This window comes from Sinocyclocheilus grahami, unplaced genomic scaffold (genome assembly GCF_001515645.1).
Source record: "Sinocyclocheilus grahami isolate Dianchi unplaced genomic scaffold, SAMN03320097.WGS_v1.1 scaffold331.1, whole genome shotgun sequence".
Classification (NCBI taxonomy): domain Eukaryota; kingdom Metazoa; phylum Chordata; class Actinopteri; order Cypriniformes; family Cyprinidae; genus Sinocyclocheilus; species Sinocyclocheilus grahami.
In genome coordinates, this window is record NW_015505510.1 from 680363 (window position 1) to 693816 (window position 13454).

A 13454-nucleotide genomic window follows, 5' to 3' on the forward strand; every position below is an offset into this window, starting at 1 on the left:
TTCAGGCATTCAGCTGCTTTTCCGTGAGGTAATTAACAGTCAGATTTAAGTTTTATTATTTTTGTGTTAGTATAAAATCACCACAATGGCTTTGTTTATTCAAAAATATTACTTTGTTTATTATTTTATGTAACTTCTTGCGTTATGTTTTTGAGTCATGGCGTGTGGCGGGTTCATGTCTGCTCCGGTGTGTTTTATTCTCACTCCTGTAGTTCTCAGTAAGCTATTGTTTGAGATGACGTTAAACTGATGGTTCTGAGTCACCTATTACTATCCAATAACAAGTATACTTGCACTTTCGTGACAGCATCACTCCCAGATAACGCACATCCATAGGCCTATTTAGTACCATTTAGAGAACAAGGTAACAAACCTGTTAGACAGGAAGAGCCTCTAAAGATCTTTTTTTTTTGACGACGACAACAACAAATTCAGGCATTCAGCTGCTTTTCCGTGAGGTAATTAACAGTCAGATTTAAGTTTTATTATTTTTGTGTTAGTATAAAATCACCACAATGGCTTTGTTTATTCAAAAATATTACTTTGTTTATTATTTTATGTAACTTCTTGCGTTATGTTTTTGAGTCATGGCGTGTGGCGGGTTCATGTCTGCTCCGGTGTGTTTTATTGAAAACGATGAAAATGGGAAGCTGTGTGTGAGAAAAGAGGCCAAAGACATTCTGGATGGGCTCAATGAGCCGGTGGTGGTGGTGTCTGTGGTGGGACTCTACCGTACGGGGAAGTCTTACCTTATGAACCGCCTGGCAGGACAACAGACAGGTTTTAAATAGCTTAAAATCTTCCTCGTGTGCAGTCAGACTACTATAATGACATGCAAACAATATTTAAAAATATTTTGGGCATCTTCATTTGTTTTTGATTAATGTGACTGTCTCAGGCTTTGCTCTCGGCAGCACTATTGAATCAGAGACCAAAGGCATCTGGATGTGGTGTGTCCCTCACCCTAATAAAGAAGGACACACTCTGGTGCTGCTGGACACAGAGGGACTTGGTGACGTAAGGAAGGTGAGGAGGAAGGGCACACAGCATCCACAATGATGTTTTCATAGCAATGTTACCTCTCAGAATCTATCATCACCTGATCTGTGCTTTCAGTTTTCATTAGCTAGTCAATGTACCATGGCTGTGTTATATAAACTTTGCTCCCAGGGCCACAGCACTACTCTCAAATGATGCTCAAATGGTTTAGAGTTTACAGATCAGTTTTAAACTAAACTAATTACAGTCGGATGTAGCTGACATTCTCTTAATATTTCAGGGGGATGAGAAACATGATACATGGATCTTCTGTCTGGCTGTTCTTCTCAGCAGCAGTCTAGTGTACAACAGCTTAGGAGTCATTGACAACACGGCACTGGAAAAGCTGCAGTATCCTTCTCGCACTATAAACAAACAAAAACATGCACATACAGGGCAATAAATTGAAAACACTCTCTCGTAGCAGCAGTGTAACTCTTCCTGAACAGTGCTGAATTTAGCTATGTTACAGAGCTGACGGAGAACATTCGTGTGAAGGCAGAAGTGGGTCAACATGAGGACGAGTCGGCAGATTTCATTCGTGTTTTTCCATCGTTTGTCTGGGCTGTTCGTGACTTTACTCTGCAACTGAAAAAGGGGGATAAACCAATAACATCAGACGACTATCTGGAGGGTGCACTGGAATTAAAACAAGGTGAAAAACAGAATTGACACTAAAAACATACAGTACATATTTACTTTCAGAGTGCAGGGACATTTGAATTTGACATTTTAATGTAGAAATTAAGATAATGTGGAAATACACAAATTACAAGTCCTATCAGGCATTAAAGGGTTAGTTCACCCAAAAATTTAAATTAGCCCATAAATTACTCACCCTCAAGTCATCCTAGGTGTATATGACTTTCTTCTTTCAGACGAATCCAGTCGGAGTTATATTAAAAATGGTCTTTGATCTTTCAAGCTGTTTAATGCCACTCAGCGGGTGTTGCATACATCAGTCCAAAAGAAGTTAAATAAAAAGCACCCATCCATTAAAAAAAGGGTCACACATGGCTCCGGGGTGTGAACATAGGCCTCCTGTAGCGAATCGATGTGTTTTTGTAAGAAAAATATCCATATTCAAAACGTAATAATCACTTTAATGTAGCTTGCGCCAACAGTTGTACACGGAAGCAGCTCCGGGCGGATGACGTATGAGTTCAGCGCTGCGCATGCGCCGGTGAGTCTCGTGAAAACCAACGTTTGTTAACAGGAGCAAAGGAAGCAAAGTTTCCTTACTTTAGCAAAGGAAACCCAGTCTCCTCTTGGCTTATATCAAAATCCTCCGACATTCTTCTTTACAAGTCCTCGTTTTGTACTTCTAATAAGTGTTTTGTTTTGATCTCTCCCCTGCGCTTCCGAGTTCGTCACTTCTGAGCGGCGCATGCGCAAAGCCGACCTCATTCGTCATCCGCCCGGAACTGCTTCCGTGTAGGACTGTTGGTGCAAGCTACATTAAAGTGATTATTACGTTTTGAATATGGATATTTTTCTTACAAAAAAACATCGATTCGCTACAGGAGGCCTTTGTTCACCCCCCGGAGCCTTGTGAGATGCTTTTTTTTTTTATATGGATGGGCGCATTTTATTTAACTTCTTTTGGACTGATGCATGCAACACCCGCTGAGTATACCATAGACATACACCTAGGATGACTTGAGGGTGAGTAATTTATGGGCTAATTTTCATTTTTGGGTGAACTAACCCTTCAAGATTTGATCACATTTTGAACACGTTTCAGCCATCTATCCTGCAAAATTTTTAGTATTTTCATTCCATCTTAGTCCAGGATAAGTCTTAGTGTCATTTCACTTGGCTGCTTACAACACTAAAAACAAAATTGGTAACACAAAATAAAATTAAAATCTATTATGGTCTGATCAAAGAGCAATGGCAGCAATAGTGCATTGCTCTGCCTAACATAAAAAAAATACAAACATTAATTATAAATACAATACTGTTATGAATAAAAATTGATAACCATTTTTAATAAGAATTTGTAACATGTTTTTAAAAAATTGTCAAACACAAAAACACATGCCAGTAAAACAAAGAAACAGAGAAATAATAGAGATGTACCATTGTGTTAGCAAGATGAGGATGTGTTTTCTCTCTAATGAGGAAGCAACTATTACAAATCAATGTTGCTCCAATAGACTCTTAACATTGCAATTCCAATCATAATTTTTGGATTTTGGACAGAAAGTAAACATTGTATCAGTGTCACCTTTCTATCTGGGTTACTTAGACTTTGAGAAAAAGTTGCAAGGAATGTAGATAAATTGCTGCCATGTGATTCCTTTACAAATATATTTATGGCACCTGGGGTGGTAGATCTGGTTAAATCTGCTTATTTGATTTTTTATTTTAAACCTCAACTTGCAATTTCTTTATTTCTGTTCATTAAATTGTAAAATAATTATTACACTAAACTGTAGGCTAATCAATTTAGTCATCATTTAAAAAGAGTGAATCTACATCCCCATTGGCGATTCACATAAATTATAAATATTCTTGTTTATTGCATAAATTGGTATATATGTATGTTTACCAATTTTAATAGGATTTTTAAAGGAAAATATCTTTGCAGCCCTGTAACCTTGATGTATACATTTGGCAGAAGAGTAGGCCCCTATATCCAAAATGATTTACATTTCATTTAAGGTGTTCTTTTATCATGCATTCCTTGTCAATCAAACCCATGAACTTGCCACTGCTAGCATCATGCTCTGATAGTTTTAAAGGGGTCATCGGATGCAAAATTCACTTTACATGTTGTTTGAACATAAATTTGTGTTGGAAGCGTGTGTACACATCCACCCTATAATGATAAAAATCCACCCAGTGGTTTTTTAAAAATCCCTATTTTAAAATCCCCTTTTTCAAATCAGGCTGTTCTGAGATTCCTGTCAGAATGACGTAGTTCTGCACAGGCCGCTCCCACGATAGTTGATTGACAAGGCCGTCTTACCTTAGACCCGCCCTTAGTGAGCTGTGAGCTTTCCGACATTGTGTCGACCAAAGTGCAGAGGAAGACAAGAATGTCTCCGATTAAGTGATTGAGCTGTTTTGTTGTTGGATGTAATAATGAACACAGCAGTCGTCATTTACTCCCAACATCTGAGCCGCTGAAGACGCAGAGGATTAACTTTACTTTCATTTGTGAAGGGAATGCACCGATCCCCGATCTGCCTAAATGTGTTTATGTTCGCGCAAATCATTCGTGATCCAGCTTCATCTACAGAAGAAGTGAGTATAAGGTTTTTTATGAATCTTTGCAAATCGCCTTTCCTAATATGTACTAGTTAGCAAGTTTCGCGGCTGAAGTTTTACAGTCTGCTCATCACCTCACGAAGAGAGGGGCGGGATTAGCAGAGCTCATTAGCATTTAAAGCAACAGAGCTGAAAACAGAACTTTTTTTGACAGGGTAAAAAGGGTGTTTTTTTACACTACCATTGAGAAATTTTAACCAAAGTATGTTATAGACTTTTCATTAAGACCCTGAAGAACCATATCAACTTGTGGAAAATGGGTATCCGATGACCCCTTTAAATATAATATGATATCATTGATGATTTATAATTATCGTATTTTAGGTAGCTCACCTCAGACTGTGCAGTATAACCTGCCACGCAGCTGTCTGCGGAATTTCTTTGCGGTGAGGAAGTGCTTTGTCTTCCCTCGGCCTGCTAGTATGGAAAGCATGTGGATAATGGAGGAGCTGACTGAGAAAGAACTGGAGTCAAAGTTCCTTGAGCAGGCAAACACCTTCTGCCATTACATCTACAACAATTCAAAGACAAAAACTGTCAGTGGCGGCCGTACAATTACTGGAACAGGTGTGTGTCTTCACATAATTACTTGTAGAAAACAAATGCATAAAAACATCGTTATAAAACTCTTTTGAGAAGCATCATTTCTATCACTCTGTAGAAATCTGAGCAGTTTTCTACTGTGTGATTCACTTAAAGCTGCTCTAACTGATCAACTGTGCCAAAAAAAAGCCTTTTTACCCTATTTTTTCTTTTGCCATCCTATATTCAGCTAAACAGCATGTCCAGCTCCAAACCTCTGCCATTGGTTGAAATAGACATATGCATTCAAAGACTGTAATTGACTGATGTTTAGAGTTTATGGCTGTTACAAAGTATGGCTGTATGATTGCTCTGGACACTCTTATTAAAATTAGTCAGGTATTAGGGACATTTTATTATTAAAAAAGTCACTTATTGCAGCATTAAGCAGATAAATAACCGTTTGTAGAGATCAATGAAATGCGAAAGAAAGATGTCTGACTGAACTATTGTGTTTCCTGACAGCTCTGGGTAATCTTGCTGAGGTTTATGTAGAGGCGATCCGCAGCGGAAATGTTCCATGTCTGGAGAACGCAGTCGTGTCTCTGGCTAAGATCCAGAACGTCCGTGCTGTGGAGGAGGCCCTGCAGCTCTACGTGACAGAGTTGTTCAACTTGGTTCAGCTTCCAATGAACCCAGAAGAACTGTCCAAAATCCACACAGTTGCAGAGAAGAAGGCCGTTGAAGTTTTCATCTCTGTGTCCTTCAATGACAATGACCAGATCTACCAAAAAGAGCTCATGGTACCTGCTGAAACACATATCAAAGTAACTAAGATAGACAGACAGAAAGAAAAAGAGAGAGTCAGACAACAGAATACACACAATGTCTTAGGAACCTGGCAAAAGAAGCCTATAGTCTTGGATAAAAAGAGTTATATGAATTGGGATGCAGTGCAACTGTTTTTTTGTTATAGAGAGAACATGTGTACAGGTCAAATAGATTTAGTCTATGCGAAGGCAGAGCATTCTGTTCAAAAATAAAAATGCACAAACTTTTATTTTTTACACATTCTCTTATTGCTTCTCGCTTTTTAGGGGAAGATTTATGATGAATATCAACAGATGTGCCAGCAGAATTATGATGCATCTCGCATGCAGTGTGAGGAAGTTCTGCATGATGTGTTTGATACACTGGAAAAAGGCATTTCTGACAGATCATACCTGAAACCTGGAGGATCCCACAAGTACATAGACATGCTCAGACAGCTGTCAGAAGAGTACAGAGCAAGAACAGACTCACAAATAATGGTACAAAACACAAATAAACAACAAACAGATTTGGAATGACAAAAGGATAAGTAAACTGATTTATTTATTTGTTTTTGTTTTTTTGTAACAAATCCTAATTTAAAACTGTAATTGTGTAAACAGACATTTTGAATGATGCTTTGAATGTAATATATATTTTTATCTACAGAGTGAAGCAGTGTTGAGCAAGTTTTTGAAAACAAAGGAAGATATTGGAAATATGATTCTACAAGCTGACCAATCTCTCAATGCAGCAGAACAGGAGAAAGAGGGTACAATTCAAATCAGCTGCACACTTCTCTATCATTCTATCAATTAAGGCTGATTGATAGAATGATATGATACACAAGACAATACACTTTCATAAATTTCTATTCTAAATATCTGTTAAGCTCTCATACTGCATATCTTTATTGCTGGGTGTGCATGCACACGTTAACTGCAAGACTAAATGTATGTGGACACATCTTTCTAATGAATGTGTTTGGCTGTTTAGGCTAACATCCATTAAAAGGTGGATAAATTCAAGCATGCAGCCATGCAGTTTTCTTAGATATTGTTAGTGGAATTGGGTGTAAAAGGATGACAATGACAATGCAAAATGTGAAGTGTTTGCTTGCGTACCTTTACATGTACAGTATGTGGGCACACCTTTCTAATGAATGTGTTTAGCTGCTTTAGCTACATCCACTGACAAGCAGATAAATTCAAGCATGCAGCCATGTAGTTCAGATATTTTTAGTAGAAATGGGTGTAAAAGTATGACAATGACAATGCACAAAGCAAGAGTGATGGTGGAGGTGTTCAGTAAAACACTGCACTTTGCAGTGGAGAAGATGAAGACAGAGATTCTAAAGCAGCAGAAAAGAAGCCTAAAGAAACAGAACCGGTTACAGGAGCAGGCATTTAAAGACATGCAGAGAACCTATGATGAGCATGTGAATCAGATCATTCATCAGATGGAAAGAGAGCAGGACAGAATGAGAAGAGACAATGAACGAGTCCTGGAAGCCAAAATGAGAGTAAGAACCGTTTTAAATGGATTTATATAACCCAAAATAGGTTGTAGTAAATAAAAAATAAGACACATAATAACTAGAGGCATCAGCAATAATCAAAAGGTGAACATTTATTAATAAGCAATTTAAAAATGATTATTTAATTATTATTTATTCAACTTATTAATAAATGTTCATTTATTGAACATATTAATAAATGTTTATTTGCAACCTAGTTGGGTTCATTTTATATAGTTATTTTTAATAGATGAGTTAAATAAAACTACCAAGAAGATTGGGTTAAATGTTTAACTCTAAAAAATTCTGGGTCAAAACAACCCAATCGCTGGGTATGTCCATATTTCACCCAGCGCTGGGTTGTTTTTAACCCAGCATTTTTTTAGAATGAATACACAACTTGTCTTTTCAAATATCTTTAAAGTCCTTGTGAAATCAAATTTTTTTTCTCCGGCTTTTATTAATATTTTAGCCTTAAGGTTATCTATAAACTAGTGTGCTCCAAAACAAAATTCACATTTACAAGATATAAGCATTCAAAACGTACAGTGCTTTTAATAAACATCATCAGTTTCACATGCTGAGAATGCTAACTTAACATATAAGTATATAAACCATAAATGTTTAAGAATCACTTAGGCTACCTCTGGGCGATTCATGATCAGGTAGATCTTAAACTGCACGCTCACACCAGAAAACTGGCCAAAATGCTTCGTTTGACTTTTCGGAGATAATCTACTCCTGTGAATTACCTCTGACCTATTTTCTCTACGATCTGAATTTCTACGTATTGAATTTTAGAATATTGAATTTGATGTTTCGAATTTCCTCTTCATCTTGAAAACTTGAAGCTGTATTTTTAAAAGCTGGATATTTGCAGTCTAAGATTTCAGAACAAAAAAATTTGCTGTTTGAAAATACATGTCTATAAAAACTTCAGTTGTGTTACATTTCAAATGTTTAATATTCAAGTTCAAAAAAATCTTTTGTTAAATGACACTTGTCAATATTTCAAATTTACACAATACAAATTCAATTAGTTTTGTCATATTATAAGCTCCATAATTTACAGGCTTCATAATATTGCTTTTGTGGTTGACAGAATGTATTACTCATCCTGTTTTTTGGACCATTCATTATTTAGTTACTCCTTGTGTGTTACAGGAAAATCAAGCTCTTCTAAAGATGGGCTTCCAATGGGAGGCTGCCCAGATACAGAGTGAGATTAACAGCCTGAAAGCAGACATGAATAAAGAGAAATCATCACAACACTCCATATTGGGCTGTGTTTTGAATTGTATCGGCACTGCAACAACGTGGCTCATGCCAGGCTTCACCCCTAAACTGATTGGTGTTGGTATTTCACTGGCATCAAATTATTTTTGAATACAAGCTTATTCACACACACCTAAACATATATAACTTGAATCAGAATTACTATCCTCCAGCAGTATGTCATTGCTTTAGTCAGTGAATTTGTCAACTCAATTCATAGGCATTGCTTACTCAAAAGATGCCAATTACTTTGAAAGCCCATTATATTAACCTCTAAGCAAGAATCAACATTTGTCATGAACAAAGCTGTTACCAAAGTGATCAGTACATGGGCCCTTTGTAACTTTAAGCAATGTATGCACAGAATGTTATATTTTGATGTATATTTTTGTTATATTTTATTTCTTTACTATGTGAACACTACTGATAGACCTATATATTAACCAGGCCGAAGAACTGGCTGATTATCATTGTCAACTGATAACTGTGTACAGCTGACCAATTAACATTATTAATAGCTCGCTATAATGTTAGTGCCAAAATCTATCAACAGCACTTTCATCAGATAATAAAGAGTTTGTTTTTAACTTTTGAAGTGAATTTTGTGAAATTTTAAAAGACACTAACTTTCAGACATCTGCATGCACACAAGTCGATCTTGTTTTCCAATATGATTTGAGAATGTCTTTGAAAATCTGATCCTTTGCACGAAATAGTTCACATGGGACTTGTCACAAATTTGCTTGTTTGATTGGTGACCTAAAAAAGTGCAGAATTTAAAACATTTCTTATTTTACACAATTTATTTTGCCATTTATTTTTTCAAAACACTAAAACTTGATATTTACATCCAAGTTTATTTTACATGTTTTCAATATGGTCTTGTATCCTGAATCCTCAACCTCATTCTTCAAAAAAAGGGGGGGGGGGGGGGCCTGGGAGGGTGGGCTCACGACGTTTGGTCCTTGCTGAGGTTTATGTAGAGGCGATCCGCAGCGGAAATGTTCCATGTCTGGAGAACGCAGTCGTGTCTCTGGCTAAGATCCAGAACGTCCGTGCTGTGGAGGAGGCCCTGCAGCTCTACGTGACAGAGTTGTTCAACTTGGTTCAGCTTCCAATGAACCCAGAAGAACTGTCCAAAATCCACACAGTTGCAGAGAAGAAGGCCGTTGAAGTTTTCATCTCTGTGTCCTTCAATGACAATGACCAGATCTACCAAAAAGAGCTCATGGTACCTGCTGAAACACATATCAAAGTAACTAAGATAGACAGACAGAAAGAAAAAGAGAGAGTCAGACAACAGAATACACACAATGTCTTAGGAACCTGGCAAAAGAAGCCTATAGTCTTGGATAAAAAGAGTTATATGAATTGGGATGCAGTGCAACTGTTTTTTTGTTATAGAGAGAACATGTGTACAGGTCAAATAGATTTAGTCTATGCGAAGGCAGAGCATTCTGTTCAAAAATAAAAATGCACAAACTTTTATTTTTTACACATTCTCTTATTGCTTCTCGCTTTTTAGGGGAAGATTTATGATGAATATCAACAGATGTGCCAGCAGAATTATGATGCATCTCGCATGCAGTGTGAGGAAGTTCTGCATGATGTGTTTGATACACTGGAAAAAGGCATTTCTGACAGATCATACCTGAAACCTGGAGGATCCCAAAAGTACATAGACATGCTCAGACAGCTGTCAGAAGAGTACAGAGCAAGAACAGACTCACAAATAATGGTACAAAACACAAATAAACAACAAACAGATTTGGAATGACAAAAGGATAAGTAAACTGATTTATTTATTTGTTTTTGTTTTTTTGTAACAAATCCTAATTTAAAACTGTAATTGTGTAAACAGACATTTTGAATGATGCTTTGAATGTAATATATATTTTTATCTACAGAGTGAAGCAGTGTTGAGCAAGTTTTTGAAAACAAAGGAAGATATTGGAAATATGATTCTACAAGCTGACCAATCTCTCAATGCAGCAGAACAGGAGAAAGAGGGTACAATTCAAATCAGCTGCACACTTCTCTATCATTCTATCAATTAAGGCTGATTGATAGAATGATATGATACACAAGACAATACACTTTCATAAATTTCTATTCTAAATATCTGTTAAGCTCTCATACTGCATATCTTTATTGCTGGGTGTGCATGCACACGTTAACTGCAAGACTAAATGTATGTGGACACATCTTTCTAATGAATGTGTTTGGCTGTTTAGGCTAACATCCATTAAAAGGTGGATAAATTCAAGCATGCAGCCATGCAGTTTTCTTAGATATTGTTAGTGGAATTGGGTGTAAAAGGATGACAATGACAATGCAAAATGTGAAGTGTTTGCTTGCGTACCTTTACATGTACAGTATGTGGGCACACCTTTCTAATGAATGTGTTTAGCTGCTTTAGCTACATCCACTGACAAGCAGATAAATTCAAGCATGCAGCCATGTAGTTCAGATATTTTTAGTAGAAATGGGTGTAAAAGTATGACAATGACAATGCACAAAGCAAGAGTGATGGTGGAGGTGTTCAGTAAAACACTGCACTTTGCAGTGGAGAAGATGAAGACAGAGATTCTAAAGCAGCAGAAAAGAAGCCTAAAGAAACAGAACCGGTTACAGGAGCAGGCATTTAAAGACATGCAGAGAACCTATGATGAGCATGTGAATCAGATCATTCATCAGATGGAAAGAGAGCAGGACAGAATGAGAAGAGACAATGAACGAGTCCTGGAAGCCAAAATGAGAGTAAGAACCGTTTTAAATGGATTTATATAACCCAAAATAGGTTGTAGTAAATAAAAAATAAGACACATAATAACTAGAGGCATCAGCAATAATCAAAAGGTGAACATTTATTAATAAGCAATTTAAAAATGATTATTTAATTATTATTTATTCAACTTATTAATAAATGTTCATTTATTGAACATATTAATAAATGTTTATTTGCAACCTAGTTGGGTTCATTTTATATAGTTATTTTTAATAGATGAGTTAAATAAAACTACCAAGAAGATTGGGTTAAATGTTTAACTCTAAAAAATTCTGGGTCAAAACAACCCAATCGCTGGGTATGTCCATATTTCACCCAGCGCTGGGTTGTTTTTAACCCAGCATTTTTTTAGAATGAATACACAACTTGTCTTTTCAAATATCTTTAAAGTCCTTGTGAAATCAAATTTTTTTTCTCCGGCTTTTATTAATATTTTAGCCTTAAGGTTATCTATAAACTAGTGTGCTCCAAAACAAAATTCACATTTACAAGATATAAGCATTCAAAACGTACAGTGCTTTTAATAAACATCATCAGTTTCACATGCTGAGAATGCTAACTTAACATATAAGTATATAAACCATAAATGTTTAAGAATCACTTAGGCTACCTCTGGGCGATTCATGATTAGGTAGATCTTAAACTGCACGCTCACACCAGAAAACTGGCCAAAATGCTTCGTTTGACTTTTCGGAGATAATCTACTCCTGTGAATTACCTCTGACCTATTTTCTCTACGATCTGAATTTCTACGTATTGAATTTTAGAATATTGAATTTGATGTTTCGAATTTCCTCTTCATCTTGAAAACTTGAAGCTGTATTTTTAAAAGCTGGATATTTGCAGTCTAAGATTTCAGAACAAAAAAATTTGCTGTTTGAAAATACATGTCTATAAAAACTTCAGTTGTGTTACATTTCAAATGTTTAATATTCAAGTTCAAAAAAATCTTTTGTTAAATGACACTTGTCAATATTTCAAATTTACACAATACAAATTCAATTAGTTTTGTCATATTATAAGCTCCATAATTTACAGGCTTCATAATATTGCTTTTGTGGTTGACAGAATGTATTACTCATCCTGTTTTTTGGACCATTCATTATTTAGTTACTCCTTGTGTGTTACAGGAAAATCAAGCTCTTCTAAAGATGGGCTTCCAATGGGAGGCTGCCCAGATACAGAGTGAGATTAACAGCCTGAAAGCAGACATGAATAAAGAGAAATCATCACAACACTCCATATTGGGCTGTGTTTTGAATTGTATCGGCACTGCAACAACGTGGCTCATGCCAGGCTTCACCCCTAAACTGATTGGTGTTGGTATTTCACTGGCATCAAATTATTTTTGAATACAAGCTTATTCACACACACCTAAACATATATAACTTGAATCAGAATTACTATCCTCCAGCAGTATGTCATTGCTTTAGTCAGTGAATTAGTCAACTCAATTCATAGGCATTGCTTACTCAAAAGATGCCAATTACGTTGAAAGCCCATTATATTAACCTCTAAGCAAGAATCAACATTTGTCATGAACAAAGCTGTTACCAAAGTGATCAGTACATGGGCCCTTTGTAACTTTAAGCAATGTATGCACAGAATGTTATATTTTGATGTATATTTTTGTTATATTTTATTTCTTTACTATGTGAACACTACTGATAGACCTATATATTAACCAGGCCGAAGAACTGGCTGATTATCATTGTCAACTGATAACTGTGTACAGCTGACCAATTAACATTATTAATAGCTCGCTATAATGTTAGTGCCAAAATCTATCAACAGCACTTTCATCAGATAATAAAGAGTTTGTTTTTAACTTTTGAAGTGAATTTTGTGAAATTTTAAAAGACACTAACTTTCAGACATCTGCATGCACACAAGTCGATCTTGTTTTCCAATATGATTTGAGAATGTCTTTGAAAATCTGATCCTTTGCACGAAATAGTTCACATGGGACTTGTCACAAATTTGCTTGTTTGATTGGTGACCTAAAAAAGTGCAGAATTTAAAACATTTCTTATTTTACACAATTTATTTTGCCATTTATTTTTTCAAAACACTAAAACTTGATATTTACATCCAAGTTTATTTTACATGTTTTCAATATGGTCTTGTATCCTGAATCCTCAACCTCATTCTTCAAAAAAAGGGGGGGGGGGGGGGGGCATTGTCATAATTGTAGATTTAGTCATTGTCATAATTGTAGATCTGTCTCTT

The 13454-nt window shown here is 36.1% G+C and overlaps 2 protein-coding genes across 3 annotated transcripts; both read left to right on the forward strand.

Annotated features, from left to right (window-relative positions):
- LOC107602628 (guanylate-binding protein 1-like) lies at positions 1–9024 on the forward strand. 2 transcript variants are annotated; one of them, XM_016295183.1, is made up of 11 exons: positions 1–28; positions 586–780; positions 899–1026; positions 1280–1389; positions 1500–1693; positions 4639–4881; positions 5362–5639; positions 5934–6146; positions 6316–6418; positions 6975–7168; positions 8327–9024. In XM_016295183.1, exons 2-11 carry the CDS (start codon positions 588–590, stop codon positions 8546–8548), a joined length of 1878 nt encoding a protein of 625 aa, XP_016150669.1. In that variant the 5' UTR covers positions 1–28; positions 586–587; the 3' UTR covers positions 8549–9024. The 2 variants fall into 2 exon arrangements, with proteins under 2 accessions (XP_016150669.1, XP_016150668.1); XM_016295182.1 differs by lacking the exon at positions 1–28 and adding an exon at positions 235–458.
- A 1506-nt stretch (positions 9025–10530) lies between these two features.
- On the forward strand, positions 10531–13053 carry LOC107602631 (guanylate-binding protein 1-like). Its single transcript, XM_016295185.1, has 2 exons — positions 10531–11197; positions 12356–13053. The coding sequence occupies exons 1-2, from the start codon at positions 10838–10840 to the stop codon at positions 12575–12577; spliced, it is 582 nt and encodes a 193-aa protein (XP_016150671.1). The 5' UTR covers positions 10531–10837; the 3' UTR covers positions 12578–13053.
- The last annotated feature ends 401 nt before the right edge of the window (positions 13054–13454 follow it).